General features: G+C 40.7%; 1 protein-coding gene across 1 annotated transcript in view; it reads right to left on the bottom strand.

Moving 5' to 3' along the window:
• Window positions 1-25,911, bottom strand: part of SLC30A9 (solute carrier family 30 member 9) — a 64,779-nt gene that overhangs the window by 21,943 nt on the left and 16,925 nt on the right. The window contains exons 5-14 of the mRNA XM_034771195.1: window positions 25,331-25,423; window positions 24,816-24,898; window positions 22,794-22,852; window positions 21,771-21,838; window positions 15,759-15,861; window positions 9,617-9,672; window positions 7,086-7,221; window positions 6,574-6,613; window positions 3,390-3,461; window positions 2,638-2,745 (exon numbers count right to left, since the gene is read on the bottom strand). Coding sequence (XP_034627086.1) covers window positions 2,638-2,745; window positions 3,390-3,461; window positions 6,574-6,613; window positions 7,086-7,221; window positions 9,617-9,672; window positions 15,759-15,861; window positions 21,771-21,838; window positions 22,794-22,852; window positions 24,816-24,898; window positions 25,331-25,423 — 818 coding nt within the window. The remainder of the gene's footprint in view (window positions 1-2,637; window positions 2,746-3,389; window positions 3,462-6,573; window positions 6,614-7,085; window positions 7,222-9,616; window positions 9,673-15,758; window positions 15,862-21,770; window positions 21,839-22,793; window positions 22,853-24,815; window positions 24,899-25,330; window positions 25,424-25,911) is intronic.

The raw sequence follows: 25,911 nt of genomic DNA on the forward strand, positions 1-25,911 counted from the left end.
GAATGCATTACAGTACTTACATAATGGGCACGTTATACATTTATATTCATTTTTCTGTCTGCAATATTATATTTAGGATACAATGTAAAAATATGCAAAGTATCACAAAACATTTTATAGAGGAGTCAAAGATGAAGTAAAGCAAATAAAGCTGTGAGGCAAGTAATTAGTGAAGACCTATAAAGAAAGGTGCCATGTTTATCCAATTCTTACTAAGTTAATTCCAAAAAACCAACACCCTTTAACAGGCAAATAACCCTCATCTCACAGTTATCAAGTCTCTCTGATTCTTGCATGGTGGGGAAGCAAGAGCTACAATGCAGAGAATGCACACACTCCTTAACAGCTTCATTCAGAAGCCCTTATGTGGGGCCACAAAATCTGTTAAACAGATCATTCTGTTTTCCTCATCTACTTTGGCAGATGGGGAGTATTTGGGCTACCATATATCTTTGGGGCTAAAGTCATAACTTCAAAGCTACATCCTGGGAGACGGGAATAGGATTTCCTCCCTAAACCTTCCCTTCATGCAGAGTAAAACAGTGCACAGCCCAGTAACAAGGCTGTGCGCGGCTTCCCAGGATATGAGTTTATGTAACCAGACAAGAGAGAAAGTGATTTACATATTTGACTATGATAGATTCTCTTTTCATAAAAAGATTCAGCTACAACTTGGGTTAACTTGAATCCAGTTAAAAGGAAATGACCCATCATACAAACTTTAAAATCTGCAAGTAGTCCCACTGGCTTCAATGCAACTACTGGAGTGAGTAAGAGTGAATGACTCAAGCCCTCATGTCTTCAGAATAGGAAGGCCAATCCATATGATCCTTCAATAGCATTATTAGAATTGTTTCAAGCTATAATCTCAACAATAACAGGGGTTTGAAAAAAGGCATTCAAATATCTCCTAATTTCAAATATCTTCAACTCAATATACTTGAAATCAGATTAGAGAGTAATATACAACTGTGGAAGCTCCCCACAGTAAAAGCTGCCTCCAAAAGATCTGCAAAGGGGCAGAGAGATTTTCATTAAAATATACTGCTAGAAAATCACTCAGATTCATCAGTTCTGACAGATTTTAATGCAAGCTTTTTTAAAGCAATATGAAATGTAATTGAATGTCAAAGAGACAAACAGCATTATTGCAGGATGCATGTATGCAGAGTGGTGCCACCAAAATTATAAACTGAATCTTACGTAGTACTATCATTAAGGCTACAATTAAGTCACGGGGGTGGCAGAAGTCATGGATTCCGTGACTTCTGCAACTTCTGTGACACTGGAGGCCCCCCACAGCTGACCAGACGCCCTGTAGTGTGAAAAAACTGCTGACTGAATGTGCTACTTAGGGTATACTGAGCATGTTCACATGAACTAAGCATGCTCAGTAACATCTACTGAAGCCAGCAGTGGGGGACCCCTGTAGCAGCCTAGCCTCTGCGGGCGATCCCCACAACTGACCGGCCGCCGGCAGAGACTCCTGTGTGCCCCAGCTGCCATTGCTGGTAGGGCCCCCCACTGCAGCTGCTCTGCCACCGCAAGCAGACGGTCCCCTCCCCCCGCCACAGGCAGAAGGATCCCAGAGCTGCTCAGCAGCCAAGCAGCTGCCCTCCCCACAGCTCCCAGACACCTCTAGCCATGGCAGAGGGACCCTGGAACTGCTCAGCTCCTGCTGGAAGGGGTCCCCCACAACTAGGGTTACCATATTTTGAGTGTCCAAAAAGAGGACACTCCACAGGGCCCCGGCCCCGCCCCCAGCCCCGCCCACGCCCCCACCTCAACTCCATCCCTTCCCCAAAGTCCCCGCCCCAACTCCGCCCCCTCCCCTGCTTCCCGCGAACATTTGATTTGCGGGAAGCCTGAAGCAGGTAAGGGGGCAGGTGGGAGGAGGAGGTGCGGCCCAGTCTGGCCCCCCCGGCGTCTCCATCCTGGGTCGGCTCAGGCCCTGGGGTGCCGCCCCCTGGCCCCCAGCACCGCATGGCCCGATTTTCCTGGACATATCCGGCTTTTTGGGATTTCCCCCCGGACGGGGATTTGAAGCCCAAAAAGCCGGACATGTCCGGGAAAATCTGGACGTATGGTAACCCTACCCACAACTCCCCCACCAGCAGCGGGGTGGGACGACCCCCCGCCCTCCGTTCCAGCTCCAGAGGCAATGGGGACTCTGCAGCTCCCAGCTGCTGCTGGCGGGGGAGGGACAGGGTGCTGGACCCTCCTCCTTCCCCATTTTGTCAGGAATGTATTTAGTAAAAGTCATAGTCACAGGCAAGAAACAAAAAAAACACAGAAGCTGTGACCTGTCCCTGACTTTTACTAAAAATATCCATGACAAAAATCGAAGCCTTAGTTATCAAACACCAGTCATATATCATACAATAGTGTAGTTTATAAATAACTAATTAACGGATTAAAATATTTAAAATGGTTGACGTCAAAAGTGAAATTTTTCTTTTCTTATCAACTGACTTTGTAGAATTGGGAGATGAGGAGAGTCCCATAATCCAAAGGAAAAAAATTCATACATTTAAAGCAATTAACAAAGGGAGTCAAAAGGTATAGTCATACCATGCATATAAAACACAAGGATATTCTCTCAAATCAAGTCAGCCTCAATTTAAGATTGAGTTTTACCTGTTAAAGAAGTCAGACCCATGCAAGTAGCAGCTAACGTCACACCCAAAACTGCTGCAGCATCCTCCAACAACACCACATTTGTACTGGGATCACGACTCAGCCTGACTGAATATTTAATAAAAATTACACTAATGTTGAAATCTTAGCTTTGTTACATCATTCACAGAGTTTTGTAAACAGTTCTAATTCTAATAATGTAAAAGATGATAAATTTATACATATATAAAAACCTATACTTTATAAGTAAACTCTTCTGTAAGTGTTCATAAATACATATAACAGTAAGAACAAGGAGGAGTCCTTGTGGCACCTTAGAGACTAACAAATTTATTTGGGCATAAGCTTTCGTGGGCTAGAACCCATTTCATCAGATGCATGGAGTGAAAAATACAGGAGCAGATATAAATACATGAAAGGATGGGGATGCAGACTAACACGGCTACCACTCTGAAGCATGTAACACAGTGTACACCAATTACGGAAACTAGTCCAGAAGATGTGTAAAACTAATGGGAAATTTATTCTGCGAAATGCAACAACTTTAGTAGTCAAGTGTCTAAGTAGTATTAAATAAGGCAATAGGTTTTCACCCAATTTGTAAAATATACTTGTTACTAGCATTCATAATCATAAGACTCATGTAAAACAAGAGAAACAGCTAATTACACTGTTCTTATTTGTATGCAAATTCAGGTAATAAATCCTCTTTTAAATAATGACACATACCATATTGATATAAAGAAACATACCATATTGATAAAATGACAGACCCTTGGCCCGGGAGCTCCTTCGAATTTCATTTATAGCAACAAGAAGGGTAGCTGAAATAAAAGTAATATTGTTGCTGAAAATGGTTAGAGGTAAAGTGACCAACTTTCTACTATAGGAAGGGGAGGAGGGGAGAAACTCTTGCTCATATCATAGCAAACTAATTACAGTGCTCCTACCAACCATACCAGCAACAAATTTCTTTAGTAGATCAGATCCATAAAGTAGAGGGATAAACAAGTTTTACACATACAGAGTACAATAACTTCTTCCTACAAATACAAAGAAAATTCTAATATTCTGAATTTCAAATGTGAGAAAGTATAAATATTTCAAGAATTCTAATCTTGCATCTACACAGCACATAATACCCCCAAACAATAGTTCTATTAAACAAAACATCAATATACAATTACATGTGATGGCCAAAAAACTTTCCTGGTGACAATCAGTATTGTGAGCAGTGGCAATTCATAAAGAGAAGCCCTACCCATGCACTCTTCTCTACATACAAGCCAACCCACTGATGAATACTACCGTGACATAATGGCAAAAGGCTTGCTGCACACTCTTTCAGATTATGTGCCAGACATTCTTATATGTATTGTTCACATCCTATAAGATGAATATAGATCTAGAATATACACACACCACATGATTCATAGATTCTAGGACTAGAAGGGACCTCGAGAGGTCATTGAGTCCAGTCCCCTGCCCTCATGGCAAGACTAAATACTGTCTAGACCATCCCTGATAGATATTTATCTAATCTACTCTTAAATATCTCCAGAGATTGAGATTCCACAACTTCTCTAGGCAATTTATTCCAGTGTTTAATCACCCTGACAGTTAAGAAAAAGTTCTTAATGTCCACCCTAAACCTCCCTTGCTGCAGTTTATGCCCACTGCTTCTTGTTCTATCCTTAGAGGCTAAGATGAACAAGTTTACTCCCTTCTCCTTATGACACCTTTTTAGATACCTGAAAACTGCTATCATGTCCCCTCTCAGTCTTCTCTTTTTCAAACTAAATAAACCCAATTCTTTCAGCCTTCCTTCATAGATCATGTTCTCTAGACCTTTAATCATTCTTGTTGCTCTTCTCTGGACCCTCTCCAATTTCTCCACATCTTTCTTGAAATGCGGTGCCCAGAACTGGATACAATACTCCAGGTGAAGCCTAACCAGAGCAGAGTAGACCGGAAGAATGACTTCTCGTGTCTCGCTCACAACACCCCTGTTAATGCATCCCAGTATCATGTTTGCTTTTTTTGCAACACTGTCGACTCCTATTTAGCTTGTGGTCCACTATAACCCCTAGATCCCTTTCTGCCGTACTCTTTCCTAGACAGTCTCTTCCCATTCTGTATGTGTGAAACTGATTGTTCCTTCCTAAGTGGAGCACTTTGCATTTGTCTTTATTAAACTTCATCCTGTTTACCTCAGACCATTTCTCCAATTTGTCCAGATCATTTTGAATTATGACCCTATCCTCCAAAGCAGTTGCAATCCCTCCCAGTTTGGTATCATCTGCAAACTTAATAAGTGTACTTTCTATGCCAATATCTAAGTCGCTGATGAAGATATTGAACAGAGCCGGTCCCAAAACAGACCCCTGCGGAACCCCACTTGTTATACCTTTCTAGCAGGATTGGGAACTATTAATAACTACCTTCTGAGTACGGTTATCCAGCCAGTTATGCACCCACCTTATAGTAGCCCCAGCTAAGTTGTATTTGCCTAGTTTATTGATAAGAATATCATGCAAGACCGTATCAAATGCCTTACTAAAGTTTAGGTATACCACATCCACCGCTTCTCCCTCACCCACAATACTCCTTATCCTATCAAAGAAAGCTATCAGATTGGTTTGACATGATTTGTTCTTTACCTGGTGACTTGCAGGCATCTAACTTTTCTAAGTGATTTTTAACTTGTTCTTTTTTTTATTTTAGCTTCTAAACCTACCCCCTTCCCATTAGTATTCACTATGTTAGGCATTCCTTCAGACTTCTCGGTGAAGACGGAAACAAAGAAGTCATTAAGCATCTCTGCCATTTCCAAGTTTCCTGTTACTGTTTCTTCCTCCTCACTGAGCAGTGGGCCTACCCTGTCCTTGGTCTTCCTCTTGCTTCTAATGTATTGATAAAAAGTCTTCTTGTTTCCCTTTATTCCTGTAGCTAGTTTGAGCTCATTTTGTGCCTTTGCCTTTCTAATCTTGCCCCTGCATTCCTGTGTTGTTTGCCTATATTCATCCTTTGTAATTTGTCCTAGTTTCCATTTTTTATATGGCTACTTTTTATTTTTTAGATCATGCAAGATCTCGTGGTTAAGCCAAGGTGGTCTTTTGCCACATTTTCTATCTTTCCTACCCAGCAGAATAGCTTGCTTTTGGGCCCTTAATAGTGTCCCTTTGAAAAATTGCCAACTTTCCTCAGTTGTTTTTCCCCTCAGTCTTGATTCCCATGGGACCTTACCTATCAGCTTTCTGAGCTTACTAAAATCCACCTTCCTGAAATCCATTGTCTCTATTTTGCTGTACTCCCTTCTACCCTCCCTTAGAATTGTGAACTCTATGATTTCATGATCACTTTCACCCAAGCTGCCTTCCACTTTCAAATTCTCAACGAATTCCTCCCTATTTGTTAAAATCAAATCTAGAACAGCTTCCCCCCCAGTAGCTTTTTCAACCTTCTGAAATAAAAAGTTGTCTGCAATGCAGTCCAAGAACTTATTGGATAGTCTGTGCCCCACTGTGTTATTTTCCCAACATATATCTGGATAGTTGAAGTCCCCCATAATCACCAAATCTTGGGCTTTGGATGATTTTGTTAGTTGTTTAAAAAAAGCCTCATCCACCTCTTCCGCTTGGTTAGGTGGCCTGTAGTAGACTCCTAGCATGACATCACCCTAGTTTTTTACACCTTTTAGTCTAATATTAGTTTCCTTCCTTTGCCTGAAGCAGAAGATTAAATAGAACACACAAGTAAATTAAAAGCAATGAAAAAGTTTTCCTGGATATCAAACATCAATGCAATTGCGAATAACAGAGCTCAAAACTTTGCAGTTCTGTAAGCAAAAGCTTAATAAACTATCACCACAGATTGCTGAGCCTGCATTATCAGCTTAAGAATAAAGCAACACAAATATTTCATGATACTGCATACCTCCTTCAGACACCAGCGATCCTGCTAAGATACAATAAGCCTGTAAGTATAAAAAAACTAGTATTTTATTTTGAATGTATACAGTTTCACATTTATATAGAACCTCCATAAGAACTTTACATACAAGAATCACTTTACCTACAACTGCAGTGCAGCCATCTCTAGGTGGCAGACAGAAGACTGAACCACCAACCAAATTATAATGCACTACCCAGTATAAGGAGAGAGAGGGAAATTTTTGGCTAAGGACACCAGGACAACCCCATATTCTTAAAAAACGGACTAAAGTATCAGTGTCAACGCAAAGCAGAGAGAAAATTGGTTTAAATAACCTCACGCAGATACACTGAGTTCCACCCTACATACTACCTCAGACGGCTTGGTTAACCCTACTAGGATTCAAACTTTTTTGTTTCAGGGTGTCTAGGTATTTCAGATACTGAGGTTTCATTACATTAAACCATCCCCACCACCCATAGTTTAAAAACCAAATAGAAAAAGATTGGACTTACCCAAAGAAGAGATTCCATGGGCTGAGGATGAAGTAAACCTATGATTCCATGATACCAGGAAAGTCCTGCACCCATCATGAAAATGCCGACCCCACTAATTAGGGAGGCAATATAGCGCATATTTGTGAAGCCATACCTGTGTAAAAACAAAAAGTGGTTTAGGAAAAAAATGCCTGCTTTAAAAATATATTCAGATGCTTGATGATAAATGATAAACTAGAGCTCCTGATAGCTAATTAAAATATAGTTGCTAAAATCAAATCTAATGCAAGAAAATACTGATGGAAAAGGACATCCAGTTTCTTAAAAATATATATAAAACAACGTAGATGTATTTAATTTAGATTTTTTCTAATCCCTTCTCCACACAGGCTATTTAGATTTAGTTGTATTACTTTAATATTATGTACTATATTAATGAAATGAATTTTTTTTTATTCATTCAGGTGTTTAATGAATGGGCTAATATATACACTGCCTTGCAATGATGCTTCTAATTGAAATCTTCATGTGCAGTCAGTCTACAAATTTCATTTCCTTTAAATTAATAGCATAAAACTTAATAGTTCAGCTGACTGCAAATCCCCAATGTTTGCAGGTTTAAATATTTTTGGTAAAATTAAAATGGCATCTTAATAATACATCAGTGTGTTAAATGCCACTCCTGATTAGCAGCATTGCAAAAAAGAGATGATGGTGCAGGTGAAAGGCATAATTTGAGGGAAAGGGGAAGACTGAGAAGGGAAGGAGACCCTGATAAAAAAAAGATCCTATTCTGAGAAGGCTGAATCTGGTAAACAAACATAAATCGGAAGCCTTAGGGCATGGCTACACTTGCAGATGTAGACCGCTTTGAGTTAAAACAGCCTTCGTAAGCGCAGTAGGGAAAGTGCTGCAATCTGTCCACACTGACAGCTGCAAGCGCACAGGCGTGGCCACATTAGCAGCTCTTGCAACGGCCACAGAGAGCAGTGCATTGTGGTAGCTATCCCAGCATGCAAGTGGCTGCAACGTGCTTTTCAAATTGTGCTGTGGGGTGGAGTGTGACAGGGAGTGTGTTGTGTGTATGTTGGGGGGAGAGAGAGTGGGTTTTTGGGGGGCTGAGAGCATGTCAGCATGCTGTCTTGTAAATTCAGACAGCAGCAGACCCCTCCCCCCACGCCTCTCTCTCTCTCTCACACACACACACACACCATTCCACAGTAACGGCTGCTGTCAGAAACTGAGCTTTCAAAGGACATATCCACATTCCTGCAGCGATTCCAAAACAATGACAAGAGTGGCCATTTGACTTAAGGGGATTATGGAACGTTTCCAGAGGCTGATTAGAGTGCAGTAATGCAACACCTCATTCCCACTGACGCCCAGGTGTTTCAGCCAAGGCGCACCAAGTGTTAATCTTCTCGCTGAGGTGGAGTACCAGGAGCGCTCTAGCCCTGGAGTCAGAGCGCTCTACATGCCTTGCCAGTGTGGATGGGTAGTGAACTAGGGCGCCCAGGGCTGCTTTAATGCGCTCTAGCTAGCAAGTGTAGCCATGCCCTTAGTTGAAGCTACCTCAGATTTTTAATAGAAGAAAAGCTTGCCTGACTTCATGAACCCAAACAAGACAGAACATTTTAACTACTATCCAGGAGGGTAACTAGATGGCCCTCAGAGGTGAAAAAACCCTGAAATTTAGGTTGGAACCACAGTATATCAGTAAGACTACTTTAAAATTTACAAAGCAGTAAGAACATAACCTTAAATCCCTTATTAGTATAAAAATTAAAACTAGTGTGTTTATAGCAAGAACTTCTTGTTACCATCTCAACAAAGGGTTTCCTTCCTAAAAATAGTGTCTTTTGGGAAGAGGGAAAGGCAGTCTCATTACTATTGCCCAAATCCTGCCATCCATGCAGGAAAAAATCAGAAGTACACCTCTACCCTGATATAATGTGACCCGATCTAACACGAATTCAGCTGTAACGCGGTAAAGTAGTGCTCCAGGGAGGCGGGGCTGCACACTCTGGCAGTCAAAGCAAGTTCAATGTAACACGGTTTCACCTATAACGCGGTAAGATTTTTTGGCTCCCGAGCATACTGTACAGCTATCTAGTGGAAAAGGTGGTAGGGCCCATAAAAATGTATCTTCCTAATAGCAATGAAAATGAAATACAAGTTTCGTAGCTTACAATGTCAAAACAACATGCCAACTTATGACCATTTAGAACTCTTGAAATTTGGTAGGAACCCACATTTTTCTTATTATTTCTACTGTAAAACTGGAAGTTATTCATTTTAGTTTAGAAAAAATGAAAACACTGGATATACATACGAGTACCACCATTTTACTTAAAATAATTCAAGTTGTCTGGATTAATATGGTGGAACAAAAAAGAAAAACTATGGTTCATCTCCTATTCAGAAACAACAGATCCTTTAAATAAAAACAGGGTTGCACACAAGAAATAAAAGATTTTAAGCCCATATATAATTATTGAAACGCAATTATTTATTCCACAAGATAAATTCAATAAAGACAATGGCCTTACGGATGACTAGGGTCTGGTGTCCTTGCAGACTGACTGATGCCCAATGCTAGCAAAGCCTGCATAACACAAAGGAAAAACACATCTGTAGGAAGTTTTAAAAACATTAAGACTAGTTCTAACTTGAAAGAATATGATTAAATAAAATTAGATCCAACTTGCTGTTTTCTTTCATGTAGCATTAGAAACAAAAACACATTAGCTCAAATTATAGTAACTTCACACAAAACATCCACTCCCAGACAGGACAATGTTATCCAAAACTAACTCCCCTAAATCTGGTTAGTTCTAGCTGCAAGAAGTTTAAAAGCAACAATTTAAACAGAAGTTAAGAACATGTTTAATATAATAGTATAAATATTTTTGTAGCATTCTCCACTTGGGTGTAATCAGGAAACAAAGGCTGTTTAATTTAAAAAAAAAAAACTGTCCAAACAGAAGTTTATGCATAAACTATAGCAATTAGTATACTCATCTCCATTAAGTTTAAGGCAAACTAAAATTAAAATAGCCTACATTTACATTTCAACTTCTTAAGTATACATTTAGTTGCAACAAGTCACCAAATTGTAAAAAAATAAAAATATACTGTGTGTGCCTACATCTTGAAAAAACTGATTGTCTGAGTTGATACTTTTCTGATAGTTAGTTTAGAATGGATTCAATCAGATGGCGCAGTCTTTTATAACTCCAGGCCCTGCTACTGCAAAGATTTAGGTATGTGCTTAACCTTAAGCACATGAGTAATCTTAGGCCTTGTCTACATTATGGGGATAAGTTACGAAACTCCAGCTACGTGAATAGCTTAGGTTGACGTACCGCAATGTCTACGCTACGCTGGGTTGCATGAGACACACTCCCGTCGACTTACCTTACGTTTCTCGTTCCGATGGAGGACTGGAGTCGACAGGAGAGCGATCTGCAGTCGATTTAGCAGGTCTTCACTAGACCCACTACATCGACCCCCGGTGCATCGATCACTGCAGCGTCAATCCCCAGTAAGTGTAGACATGCCCTTAATCACATTAATGGGTGTTTAAGCACATGCTATATCTTTGCTGGATTTGAACCACAGTATGCTTTATCCATATATACAACTCACATATAAATACTTGAACAAAAAAGACTCCTCTCCAATGGGATAAATATTTAACTTTTCTTGATAATTTCCCAATTAAAATTAGAAATGCTCTCCTGCATATACATTGGTAAACAATACCATTAAAGGCAAACTGTCAAATTTGTTTGGCCTTAAAATGGATCTACTTTGACAAAGTCATCTGTAAGGTCGTCTTTAAGGCTATTTCCATACATGTCTTTAAATATTAAGAAGCAGAACTGGTAGTATCATTCCCATTTTACAGATGGAGTACATGAAAGGCTGCACAAGGTCACTTCTGGCAGAACTGGAAATACAGCCGAGGGGGAAGATTCTAAGCTGCACCTCTCCACAGAAATGCCACACACAAGGCACAACCTGAGCAGATCAGTAGCAAAGATTATTTTAAGACACTTTTTGCATCACTAATTTTTGGCTGGTCTGAGAGCCTGTGTGGCCTTCAGAGTCAGTTAGAGAAGACTCTCTAGGCTGCTCTAATAATTTATGGCAACCTCACATCATAGGTTACCCACAGACTTCTCTGCAGTATAGACCAGAATTGTCAGAGGGTTCCGGTCACTTCTCCCATAATTAACACAAGTCTCTGAAATGTCCCTACAAGTGGGGCTGCAAGGGGCACAATGTAGAGGAGGCATACACACCAGTTCTATACTGCTTCTACACTGGAAGAATTCTCCCTGGAGCTACTCTGCCCCTTTTCCGGCCCCTGCACATCAGAGTAGCAGCATAAAAGGACGATTAATCTGGGGTATGTGGGGGTGTGCAGGCTTAGGGCAGGGAGTTGGGGGGTGGGGTGCAGGAGGGGTTCGGGCTCTGGCCCAGCACCACTTATCTAAAGCGGCTCCGGGGTGGCAGCAGACCTATCACAGGCCAAGCACCACTCCAGGAAGTGCTGCGGCCCCCTGGGGGGGGGGGGGGGGGGGGGGGGGGGCCCCCGAGAACTCTCCCCTCCCCCCCCCCCGGGGCCCCCCCCCAAAGCCCCTTTTGGCCCCGGTTCCTTGTTCCCGGCCAATGGGAGCTGGGGGGGGAGGGCAGTGCCTGGAGGCATGGGCAACACACAGAGCCCTCTGCCGCCCCACCCAGGGGCCGCAGGGAAGTGGTGCCGGCCGCTTCTGCAGAGCAGCGAGGGGCCCCATGGCGGGTAATCCCGCAGCCCGGATCCAAAGTCCCGCAGGCCATAGTTTGCCCACCCCTGCACTAGCCACTCTCCCATCCAGATCCAGTAATAGAATCCAAGACACCCGATTCCCAACACTCCTCTGCTATCTAGCAACTAGCTGGATAAGAAAGGCAAATTTGTCATACACCCATCTGGTGACTGATCCACATTGCGGATAACAGCCTTCTACTGCTATCAGTTATTCTTTTAGCAAGAGTCGTAGAGATCTATGATGCGGATCTGAGCATCCTGAATTCATAAATCCTGCTGATGATCCATGAAGGAGGTCAGTATTGTTCCACATGATCCAATTCCTTTATTTCTGCTTGCTTTTAAAAAAACCTAGCAAATTACATTTGAAATATTACATTGAAAAGCATTAATGTTCCAAAGTCAGACAATTAAAAGATGGAAAATACCAGAACTATGGTTACCCAGGTATCCTTGATTTGGCCCCCCTTAATATGTATGCATTATGATACAGCCTTCAATTACATTATCACATCCTTTGTTCTACTAATATTCATTGTAGAAGATGGACAATGAGTGAGGCAGAAGGTTGCCTCTCGTGTTTAAGGCATTAAACTCAGCCACTAGAGAACCAGATTCTATTCCTGGATCTTCCTATGTGATGCCGGACAAGACTTTTATAACACAAAGTGGCCAAATTAAGGTTGTATCAGCATCCTTAATTCTAGTATTTCCTAACTTTTGAGTGCTTAATGTTTCATCCTTAACATTCTTTTAACTTTTTTTTTAAATGTAATTTTACTTTATTACTTAGACAACTAGGGGGAAGATGAACTTGAGACTTTCAGCAATAGATAGGCTGAAGAGCACAAGTTTGAGGTAGGCTGGACATGTGATAAAAATGGGGAAAGAATGACCAGCAAAGAAAGCATGGGAAGACAACGATAGCAACAAAGGACATGGAAGACTGACTATCTTTTCTCTTCATACTTCTCTGTTAAGAGAAGTATGAAGAGAAGAGAAAAGAACTTGAACTCCAAGACCTACAAACCCATGCCACAAGGAGTGGCAAAGAACTGTGGGCACCTCTAACCCCATGTAAATGGGAAAAGGAGTCAAGAAGTGAAATGTGATGCCGACTTAGACCAAAGGGGAAAAAAAAACACGCTAAGGTATGAGGAGGAAACTTCTTTGCCTTTCCCCATTAGTCAGGGTCAGCAAGCTGACCTATAGAGCATTCTCTATAGGTTCTACCAAATTCATGGCTGTGAAAAATGTGTCAGACTGTGAAATCTGATCTCCCCTGTGAAATCTGGCGCCCAGCCAGGGGCTTCTACTCTGTGCAGGGCTCCAGCTGCTAGTCCGAACTGGGGATCGGAAGGGATGAGACTTCCTCTCCCCCTGCAGGGGCTGCTCCCTGGGTGGGTCAGACCCACCTCCAGGAACCTTCCTTGGCTGCAGGAAGCTCCACAGCTCCAGCTGTCACCCCACCCGCACGCGCAGCAGCTGCAGCTCCAGCTGTCAGTCCCACACTTGGGCAACAGATTGCCAGGAAAACCGGATATATGGTATAACCCACCCCCTCAATACCCTGCAACCCTCACTTCCATGCTGCTGCTGACATGGCGCTAACTTTAGAGCTGGGACCCAGCCAGTAGCCTTCCTCGCTGGCTGTCCAGCTCTGAAGACAGCACCCCTGCCAGCAGCAGGGGAGAATTAAGGGTGGCAATCCCAGACTCCCCTATAATAGCTTTGCGACCCCCTAACCCTGACCACCTTTTGGATCAGGACCATCCTGGCTACAACACCACGAAATTTCAGATTTAAACATCTGAAAACATGAAACTGACTAATTTTAAAACCTCAGCCTTGAAACTGACTAAAATGGACCATGAATTTGATATGGCCCTAAGCGTGTGTGATTAGTAAAACACTTTTACAAACTAGCTGGCCAGGCCTGACTACTTCGGTTTGAAATCGGAGTTTTCCTTTTCCTAGGTCAGTGGCTCTAAACCTTTCCAGACTACTGTTATGTACCTCTTTCAGGAGTCTGATTTGTCTTGCATACCCTCAATGTCACCTAAGTTAAAAACTACTTGCTTACAAAAATCAGACATAAAAATACAAAAAAAAGTGTCACAGCACATTATTATGGTAAAAATGAGAAAGAAAGCAATTTTTAAAAGTATCATCCTAAAATAAATCAATTGGAATATAAATATTGTAGTTATATTTCAGTGTATATAGAGCAGTATAAACAAGTCATCATCGGTATGAAATTTTAGTTTGTATTGACTTTGCTCATGCTTTTTATGAAGCCTGCTGTAAAACTAGGCAAATATCTAGAGGAGTTGATGTGCCCCTTGAAGACCTCTGCCTACCCCCAGGTTGAGAACCACTGTCTTAGGTGGACTGTCTGTCACAGCTGAGGAGCCTCACCTGTGCGGATAGAGGAACAGAGGAGAGAAGCAACTTGCCCGTGGCCACCCAGCAGGTCAGTGGCAGAGCCAGGAATAGAACCCAGGTCTCCTGAGTCCTACCCTGTATCTTCTCCACTGAACCATACCACCTTTCCGGATACGTGGTCAATGGTATGGGAAATTATTAATTTAGAAAGGAAGAGTAATACTTCTACATATCTGAAATATAAACAAAACCTGAAACACCAGCAGAAGTATTAGTCCAAACTTCACTAATCAGAAACAAGATAGCTACAGAATCTCCAGTTTCTTTCCATTTCCAAGGTTTTAGGCTAGAGTGTCAGTATGAATTTGTTAAATAATAATTCTGCTATTAATTGTGTACCAAATTATGTACATCAAAACAGGATAATATTAAGAGACAATTTGGCTACAGCAATATAAGGAGAGACCCTTAGGTTCTGAGTAAAAGTGCGAAGTAAAGTAATGATAATGTTGTACTCAGAACTCACATTGTTCCTGGAAGGATCACCAAACCAGGGCAGCTTGCTATATGCCCCCATCATTCTCTGACAAGGTTATGCCTAAATCACCATGCAGCTTGACAGAAACTATTTAGTTATCCTTTCTTCTTTAAATGAATTCACATTTATATTGCATCTAAAACATATATTCACGTACTACAAAAATCGCATGCCCATACTATAAACAAATGTGCCCTTATCATGGATTAGTCATAACAGCATGTTACGGTCTCTAATATGAATGCCTTGCTTTGCAAGGCAGGAATTATTTAGTAATAAGTTAACTGACACTTGAAGGCATGTTCTCCCAGATGTGACAACAGTCTAGGTAAGTAAATTCTTAAACTGATCAGCCTTGGCACTGTTAAAATGGCTGCTGAACTTGTTGAAATCCAAAGCTATTCTTACTGAAGTGTTACCTGCTATTTTACTTTCAAATGAAAAGCATGCAAAACCACAGAAATTAATACAAAAACATCCATTAAAATGTTAAAAAAGAGGCAAAACCACTGCAATATGCAACAGCTTAGAGCCAGTCTGTGGCTATGCTAATTCTAAAAATGGAAATGACAAATTAACATCATCAATGTAAACTAAAAGCCAGAGAGAACTTGAAGGCTCAATTTTTGGTCTCCAGCCTCTCTCTCTCTCTCCCCAACTTTGTAGCGTTATTTTACAAAACATGCTCCAAGAAAGCTTCTCAGAGCAGTATTCTGACATTCCAACTCGCCTCACAAAACTAAACACAATGTGCTACTTTGCTTCTACTTGTCATGTGCCCTGTAGTTTTTCACCCTAATCAACCATCACCAGGAGACAGCCACTTGATTTCTAAATTGAGAGCAATCTTCCTATCTGCTACCAACACAACTGTTTCAAGGGTCTGCGTTCCTCCTTGGAAGCCAACTACAATCACTTTAACTTAAACAGGGGCAACGGAAGCACTACTCACCTGGTTGCAAGTGTCTGCTAAAGAATGTATAGCTTCTGAAAACATGCTTGCAGAACCCGTGTAAACCCACGCGAGTAGTTTAAAGAAAAAATTCAACCCATTTCTAAGATTAGGGAGAGAAGAAAGCTGAATTAGCATTATTATATGAAAATTAACATTCAGTATTTTAAATCATCACAGTGAAATCACAGATATTTTGTACAACCATATGTGGCCATCAGCAACTAAGGAAACTAAATTTCACCAAAAGTCAATTTATCAGTGATTAGTACATACAGTGAATGTGTACACGTCTTCTGCAATATTTACTAGATTAAAAAAATTTTCAATTAAGTGGAGTATATAGGGATATACAGTTAGGATTTTTGGAAAACATGATTTTTTTTTAAAGTAATTGCATATCATAAGCTATTCTTTTGAAAGTTGCAATCTTTTTGCCCTCACCTTCAAGACACTGCACAACTCCTTCCCAATTTGTAAACATGTCAGACCTTTTAGTCCAGTGGTTTTCAAACTTTTTTTCTGGCAACCCAGTTGAAGAAAACTGTTGATGCTCATGACCCAACTGAGCTGGGGATGAGGGGTTTGGGAGGGGCTCAGGACTGGGGCAGAGGGTTGGGGTGCAGGAGTGAGGGCTGCGGGGTGGGACCAGGGATGAGGGGTTTGGGGTGCAGGGGGGCTCTGGGTTTGGGGGGAGCTCAGGGCTGGGACAGGGGATTGGGGCTCGGGCTTACCTCGGGCGGCTCCCAGTCAACGGCGCAGCGGGGGTGATAAGGCAGGCTTCCTGCCTGTCCTGGCACCGCGGATCATGCTGCACCCCGGAAGCAGCCAGCAGCAGGTCCAGCTTTTAGGTAGAGGCGTGCAAGCAGCTCCACTCAGCTCTTGCCCACAGGCACCACCACCCTCCGCTCCCACTGGCCGGGAGCCGGTGCTCGGGGCAGGATCAGCACACAGAGCCCTGTGGCCCCCCTGCTTAGGAGCCAGACCTGCTGCTGGCCGCTTCCAGGGCACAGCATGGTGTCAAAACAGGTAGGAACTAGCCTGCCTTAGCCGAGCAGCAGCACCAACGGGACTTTTAATGGCCAGGTCGGCAGTGCTGACCAGAGTTGCCGCAACCCGGTGCCTTACGTTCCGCGATCCAGTACTGGGTCGCAACCCACAGTTTGTAAACCACTGTTTTAATCCATCCTTGCCACCCTTGGCACAATGGCACACGCCTCAGCAATCTCTCTTTCTTTCTCCCACTTAGATTTTTGTGCCTTCTTGTATAAAGACCCCCTTCAATCACAGTGTGCCAGCTGTAACCTCCCAGTCTCGTTTCACTTAAGTTCCTTCCAAGATACAAAGGGGTCGTTGGAGGAGAAACAATCATTACATTAGGAAGAAAAAAATTAAATGAACTCCTCCCCTTTGAGTGTCCCACTGTGCTATGTCTTTCTAAACATGTTTTCTAGATTACAAACTCTCTAGGGCATGCACCATGTTGATATTTGTGTCTTCTATGGACCAGAGTGCAGCTCTTAATAATAAATAGTAGTATAATCATTGGCAAGTGTATTTCTAAAATATAAGTTTCTTTCTAAAACATTATTTAGTTCACCCACTAGCTATTGGAGACACTGGGTGAAATTCTATGCTGTGTGTTATACAGTCAATGAGACTAGAGGGTCATAACAGTCCCTTCTAGCGTTACAATTTCTTAAATCACTGGTAATGAAAAATGTTCAAAATTGGAACTCTCAAAAGGACACTGCAATGTGGGCTTTTTAATCCTTTATAAACAAAAAAGTTAATGGAATGCTATAGTTGTGCTTTTTTAATAAACAAAAACCAAGACATTGAATATTATATTTCCTTCTACATCCATAAATCTGCCTCTTGGACACATACAGAATTGTGCATATTACTGAATATAATGATAATTTTAAGGCCTTATCTAAGGAATTCCTAAGGTGCCTATAATCTTGTTATTTAAATGCTAAATAAATTTTCTTGTATAGTGCTTTTCATTCAAGGATTTCAATATGTTTTACAAACATTAATTTAGTCTCAACAGCCCACAGATTAAGGAAGTATTATTCCACATTTTACAGATGGGAAAACAGATTAATAAATAACCCAGAGTCACAGAGGAAACCTGTAGCAACAGTGAAAATAATTAAGTTCTCCTGGCTCCCAGTCCTTTGTTTACTTACAAAGCTGTTCTTCCTATCCATAGTGCAACACAGTTTTAGCACTAATGAGCAGTGCAAACAAATTGCTGTAGGAATCATGACCACATTTTCCTGACTTCTTGTAACAATGTAATTTTTTGCACTTAAAGAAAAAAGGAGCCAATTGGTTTATCTGAAGATGTAATAAAGCTGTGGGATTCCTGCCTTCTAAGAATACACAGGAGAGTCCCACCAGGATTAATGACATTTTACTGCACTCCTCCAAATTCCAGATTTGCGTTGTCTGTGGGAACACAATACACTTGAGGACTGTGCAAAAATCTGCATCCAAATTTGAGATGTCAGAACCCAACAGAATGGCTAAACCTTTTCCTCAAATGCAAAATGCTTTGAGATCCACTTGTCAAAAGACCTACATAAGATCTAGGTATTATTATTGTGCCGTCTGGGTTAGAAACAGAAAACATGGAGTAGGGAGATTCAGAGAGCTATTAATTAAAGAACTGCATGACAAAGCACAAGTAGACTAAGGAGCCATTGTAACCCCAAGAGCATCCTTATGCCAGAAGGAAAGGCGCTCCTTGGTATCTAACAGTGAGTTTCAGCTGACCTGACCAATTCAGTGTACCCCAACTCATCATTGTTATAATCTGTATTTCAAAGATGCCATTAGGGATGTAAAATGTTAACCGGTAAGCATAAGTCTTACTGGTTAACCCACCTTAACCATTAACAGCTGTGCCGGCCGGCGAGAGCAGCCCCGGACGCTTAATTGGTTAATCATTTAAACAAAATATTTTTAATAATTTAAACAGTTAACTTTTTAAACGGTATTTACATCCCTAGATGTCATGTAATATGTCACTGGAAAACTAATAACTCATTTATCATACATACATCATGCAAGAATATTTAAACCATGCATGTCAGAGGGATCTGATCAACAGGTTTTTTCCAAAGGAATGTGGTTCCAGCTGTCTGAATGCGTCTCCCATGTAAACTGAGAAAGATGTGACCAAAGACAAAGAAAAGAACATTTGCATGCCAGGCAAACAAAGCCATTGGGAGGGCAAGTGGGGGAAAAGTAATCATTTATAGAGCCCTGCACACATACAAAATTTGTAACCGCATCCAATCCGCAAACATGGTCTGCGGATAGCTGCAGATTTGCAGGGCTGTAATCATTTAACAATCTCAAGGGGGTGGAGGGAGGAGGAAGACTGCACCCCTAGGAAATCTTCCTACCTTTTGAGACAGGGTCAATGAACTTTGAGAGAGAGACTTTTAAAGGTTTACTGGACTATACAGACAGCAGCAGAGAACCCTTAAATTATCCTTCACCCGAGGAGTTAAGAAAAACCAGCATCTTGGGCTCTGTGGGGATCCTGACTAAGAGCCAGTCAGCCATTGCTGGAAAAGGAAGACTGGTGAGGAAACTACCTTAAACAAAGACTGTAGCTTATTAAGTTATGTCTTAGCCAGTAGAAAGTGATTTAACTTTTGTTTGTAACCTTTTCTATCTTTATCTCTTATACTTGAACTCATTTAAAACATCTCTTTTGATAGAATAAATTTGTTTTACTTTTCTAAATCTAAACCAGTGGTTCTCAACCAGGGGTCTGTGGCCCCCTGGTGCCCCCCACGGGGCTGAAGCCCCACTCCCCGGTGCCCCCCACGGGGCTGAAGCCAGGAGGCGCAGGGCTGAAGCCCCGATCCCAAGCCCTGGTGCTCCCTGTGGGGCAGAAGCCCTGAGCCCATGGGCAGAGTTGGGGACATGGAGGGCATTGCCCTCCCCCCAAAACTGCAGCAAAAGAGCAAGGCAGCTCCACACCACCTTCTCATCTTCTCTCCCTGCCCAGGTCAGAGGCGGGAAGCGGGAGCCGGACAGTGCAGGGCAGCTGCTGCTCTGGCTGGTGCCATGGAACAGGCAGCTGCAGTGTTCCCTCCTCTCCTACTGGTGCCCTAGATTGAAGCGGCTCCTCAGCTCCCAGCTCTCATATTGCCCTGAAAGAGCACCACATAAGAGATAAGAGCCTGTTACTCAATTATCTTCTCAGAGATTCTCTGCAGGGCTGGAGAAGGAAGGATGCATGTAGCCCTATCAACTGCCCCTGCCTGGCAGGTATCCATCCCTTCCACCCTACTGCAGACCTCTAATCTGCAGAGGGGTCCTTTTGAGGTCATGAGTGCAGGAAAGAAACAGTGCCATGATCATGGCTGTGCTCAATTCCAAGGAGGAGGGCCAAATTTGTACATGAATCTCTGGTACAGGAAAGAAAAAGGAATGGAGCAGAATATAGGCCGCTCTTTCCCCCCCGTATATACATACAGTCATGATTATTGTACATTTATTTAACAGAGCAAACTCGAGACTCAGTAATTAATAAAAGAATCTCTTGAATAATGGAAAGGGCAATTTTCAGTGAAGTTACTTTCCTGATCCTTTTTTTCCTCAACAAAAAGCAGAAGGAGCTATAAACAAATTCAGGGATATTTCCCATCAAGTTGCAGCTTTTTCTTTTGGGGTTATAAATTACTATTTTCTTAATAGTTCCTGCTATTTTGCTCATTTATTACTTTCCACTGGATCTCAGGAAATAGCCATACTTTTTAGAAAAATGAAGTGAATCTATTTAAAAGATTCACTGTGCTCCTCTAAAAAGTTTTATTCAGTCTTCACTTCCTTTTGTGGGTAAACTCAGTGAAAAACTAGTGATAGTTTTCAAATCAGGTTTATTTAAAGGTAGGGTTTTTGTTTGTTTCACTTAACTCAAACTCCTGACAAATACTTGAGGAAGAAATCATCTTTGTGAAAAATTCAACACTCCTCCCCTTCTACTGATGGGGTCCTTAAGAAATCTCTCCAGCAAAAGCAGAAAAGTCAAACTTTTGACATTTTTAAAGTTTACAAAAAAAAAAAAAAAAAAAACTTGTTTGAAAATACATGAAGCTCTCTTTATACATCATATAAGAGCAGGAAAGGGCACGAGCTATAAAAAGTGTTTGCCTATGCCATTCACCTTCAAGAATTTTGGTTGCGGTTTTAACTATTAATTGTCTAGCTGACCAGCTTCGAAAGACTAGCCTTTCTTTGATCAAAGAAGGAACAAGTTTTTCTGATGTCTAAATATAGAGAAATGTACTCCTAAAAGGAGCCTAACCTATGTTTTCAAGACATGCAAATAAATCTATTAATTTCAACTAAGATCTGAGTCTACAGACTAAACTAGAGAGAAGAATGTTGCTAATTCTTACTATCGACAGGGTGATCCATTACAGATTATGTACAGTGGAAAGTAATGTTTTTAAAAACAAAGGATACTGCACTTACTTTGATAAGCGGGTTTTTTTTACATTTATAATACTCCACAGAACACTAAAGCTGTACTGTAGCATCTCCTAAAGGTAATTAAATCTTAATGAAACCTAACTGCTGTAGTTTGTTTTATTATATTACAGAGAAAGGGGAGTGAAACTAATGTTTTAGCTGCTTTTCAGGTTTGCTTTATTATTAGGTTATAAGTACCTTCAATGAGAGCTGCTGGATTCTCAGCACTTTGGAAAGTCATGCCTATTATTTAACTAAATGCCTAAATATGGACTTGGAACCTAATTTTAGGCACCCATTTTAAAAAATTTTGCCCATAATTTCTTTTAAATAAAGATTGTTTTCTGGGTCACATTGCTGCGGCAATGGTGGGCTCTTCAGCAAATTTCATAGCTGCAGAATTGCAGAGAACACTAGGATCTGTAACTCAAAAATACAGACTATTTCCATTTCTAGGATATATAATTTTTTACTCTTGCATTTACAAAACATTTACTTTTCCAAACTTACATGCAAATAGCAACCATCACCACCTTTCCTGGTCCTTTGAGCAACATACCGGCTGTGCTGGAGCGTGGCTAAATACAGAAATGAGAGAATGCTAAAATAAATTGCTAAACTGAACAATGAAGTAGTAATATAGCTAAATCCTGGGTTTATGAAGGGACTATCAGTAGTCTACTGTACACCACATACAACACCTACAATATCATGTAGTACTAGAATTCCTGTTAACAGTTGAAGCATTGCTCTGCATAATCCAGTAATTTATCATGGACAGCTCACTAGATTTACAGTTTGGTCTCATGCATAACTAAGATACCTAGTTTTCGTGCAGAAGTTCTCAAACTGTGGTCTGTGGAGCTCTTGATTATTCACATGATACTGACAATTCCCTTTTCAGCTCAATAGACAGTGCAGGAATAGCTGTAAAGGAGGTTAAGCAAGCACTGCAGCCTCCACCAGGGGCCACTGCAACCACAAACAGAGTGAGGAGAGGAACCAGAGTCCAACAGAAAGAAGTGTTAGATATCATCCAGCAGGATTGGAGTTAGGAGCTCTCTCAACTAGGTTGCTTAGGGAGAGGGAAGCAAGAAAGCCAAAACAGGCTGAGGAGATTTGTTCAAACAGATGGAGGGAAAATGAAATAGAAAAAAACAACCAATATGATTTTATGTAATTAACTTTGTGTATTGTACACATTCAGCAAGTTGCCACAAGTCTGGGGTGGAATCACAATAAGATTGTCATTAGAAATCTGGGAGAGGAGGAGATCCACAAACCAGCTCTTGCAAATGGGCCATACTACGATCAGATCAGAATCCATTTAAATAGTATTTTAAAAATTTAAGATTCTATTACAATCAGAATGATATAAAACAGATGTGTTACAGGTCATTTATAACTTTCAACAAAATCTTGTAAAGCTGCCTATACATTTTTTCCCCACATTCTTTTTCTCAGAAATATGCTGTAAGCAATCACACACACCTTAATGGTGATTTTACCAAAGGAATTTAAATGATCTCTTACCTTAGTATCCCCAAGAAAATCTTTGTATTCCTTTAACAGCTTTTGGTTTCTAAACAGATCTGCAATAAGACAACTCTAGTTACATGCTGCACTTAGCAGTTGAAAATAATTTCAGGATTTCAAGATTTTTTTCCTTTACACAACTCAGGTAAGTTTGCTACTGCATACAAATGTATTTATATTAAACAAGCAGATCTGGTCAAATTTAGATTTCTTAAAGGATCTCTGTTTCTTAACAGAACCCAGGCATAACATTGTAAATACTTAGCATTGGAATTGAAACTGAAAAGTATCTTCTTTACCAAAAAGCTGACAGGTGTCTAAGTTGACTCATAACATCTTGAAAAATAATTTAAGTTTAGGGGTGAGATTCTGTAGGTCATCTCTAAGAGATGCCATACACAATCTACAGGCCAGGGAGAAGGGAACTATGGTGGCTCTAAACCAGCTTTTCAGCCTCCCAACTCTGGGATATTCCATAGCCCCTGGCATAACACAGAGAGCCCTGGGGAGGATGTGTCTAAATAACAGTCTGTCCCAGTGCTGCCCACAGTCTCCACAGCTCTTTGTGCTATGACCCTGCCCCGACACACCTCTCCTGACTACGGACATCTCATTTGCCAGAGTTTGCAAGAGGGTCTTTGGAAGGTAGCCTTACAGCTGTCTTCCACAGTTGCTGTGCTGAAGGATTCATCCCCTAGCCAGATCTAGGCTTCTAGAGACCCTTTATGCAGCTCTGGCCCTTTTACCTGGAGTAAAGGGGTCAGAGCCTTTCTTTCCTCAGCCCCCTCAACTTCAGAACCCTTTTTCCTACACTGCTGCTCTGTCACAAATATTATTATTTGCATTACCATAGCACCTAAGAGCCCTAGTCATGGATCAGAACCCCATTCCACTAGGCACACAAAAGGAGCAAAAAGAGGTTCCTGTCCCAAAGAGTTTACGATCCAAGTACAAGACAAGAGAGAAGAAACTGGTGCAGATGGGAATACAAGGAAATGAGACAATATTGGTCAGCCTGATAGGCAATTCCCACTTCAAAAGGACTGTGCTCTAATACAGTAAATGTACACCCGTATAACAGCACGGTACCACTGCTATTTTATTCAATTTTGCTTTCACATTAAGATCTGGAAACTTTTGCTCGTTGTTAATCTTTCAGGCTCCCACTTTGCAATATTTGGCTCAAATCCTTAAAAACAGTTTCAATTCTTACAATCTTTACAAATAGTTGCAGACATGTACCCCTCCCTTCCATTGGGACTACACATGTATTAAGTTACAAAGGTGCTATATGTTTGCAGGATCAGGCCCTGTTTTACTTTCAGTTTTTTCAATGGTAAACTTATTTTTATGAACTACAACAGACCTCTAATTTTAAAATTGCGTAACTGGAACAATCACCTCAACTAATATTGCTTCTGCAAGAATTTTAATTGGCCAGTGCTTCCAACAAGAGAAAAATTGAATCTATTGTAAATATTGAAATGATTGAGTTTTGTTGTAACATTATGAATAAAATCTACAATTTTGATTTAAAGGAAAGAGTGGATCATCAGAATACGTACTTTTAAAAGCATTAGACTAAAATTACAAAAGATAAGGTATCATGAATCAGTAGTTAAAATAGCATAAAACAAATAAAAGGCAAAGCTTGAACTGGTTTTGATATTTTTGTAAATTCTCACAAAGAAAAAAGCTTTGCTCAAAACCCATTCGGGTTGTTTAACAATATCTACAAATTAATCCATAAAAGCAAGGATACATTCAGTTAAGATTAACTCATTTAAACACATCACATATACCCCCTATGTGTACATTAACAATACACACATTTCTCATGGCCACACTATACCACAAAACCTTAACAAAAACATATGTATATGTTGGACACCCATACAAGGGTGAAGTGAATGATGTGTTATTCTCCCACGGGGAAGTATGAAGTTGAAGTTAACAGTGATTGATAAGGCATTTTGGAGACATTTGGGAAAAAAAAAAAACACAACCCTCTACACTTACTTTCTCTGTATTCTATCTCTGCTTCTTTACGCCGTTTTCTCTCTCTAGCAAGAGCCTCTGGGCTTCCCCAAACTTCTAGAGATCTGCACAAAATACAAATAATTTGGAAATCTTTTTGATTTCCACACACTATATGTTACAAAACAAAATGCTTTGAATTTCAAGTTTTTGATGACATAACCCAAGCCTTCATTAACACCAGAGTAGCATAATGTCTTATCAATATTTCTTCTGGAAGAAATCCATCCAGACTAATCTCACATGATAAGACAGTGTAGGGGGAGAGTTAGATTTCAATTTGGATAAATACAATGTGACCCTTCAATTTTGTATACTGTACCGAGTTACTACAACAATGGGCACATATAAATGCATTTAGACAGAGAAGGAAAATATTACTGCCCCTTCCATTATAAAGTTAACCTTTTAAATTATATCTTATACCATTCTCTCATATAACCAAAGTTAAATTACTTAAATTGCCAACTAATTTCCTTTTAAACTAATAAGCTTACTTTGCCTCTACATCTGATCTCAAAAATACAGTGAAAGCCTCAGTATCATCATGGGGACTTCGTCGTCTGATTTTCCTCAGCTGTTCTAGATCACTGTTGAAGGATAGAAACAGTTTATTGCAACAAAAAACATGTTCATACTATACATAAAGGAGTCAATATAAAGATCAAATGTACTGATCTTTAAAAGTATTATATCATTATGTTTAAAAATCTACCCTAAATTTTTTCTTAACTTGGCAAGTTTAAAGAAATTGACAGGAAGCTGAGGGTTTTTACTTAAACACAGTCCAGTGGCAATACAAGCAGTATAAAGTGTTCTTTAAATTGCTCTTGACGCTCATATGGCATTTGCCTGGGCTCAAACTCCAAACTGTGGGCCCATATTAACACATGGGAATGTTATACCTTAGCAACTGAAAGGAGGAAATTCTTTGGATGATAAATTAACCCATACTCCCTCTTATTCCTCTCTGGTGGCTACCTACATGAAAATTACAGGTCATGGATCACTTTAAGAAAGCCTAAAGGATTATGCGCAATACCCAGGCTATTTCCCCCTCTTTCAGTAACACAGGTCT

Source organism: Trachemys scripta, chromosome 5, assembly GCF_013100865.1.
Source record: "Trachemys scripta elegans isolate TJP31775 chromosome 5, CAS_Tse_1.0, whole genome shotgun sequence".
Taxonomy (NCBI): domain Eukaryota; kingdom Metazoa; phylum Chordata; order Testudines; family Emydidae; genus Trachemys; species Trachemys scripta.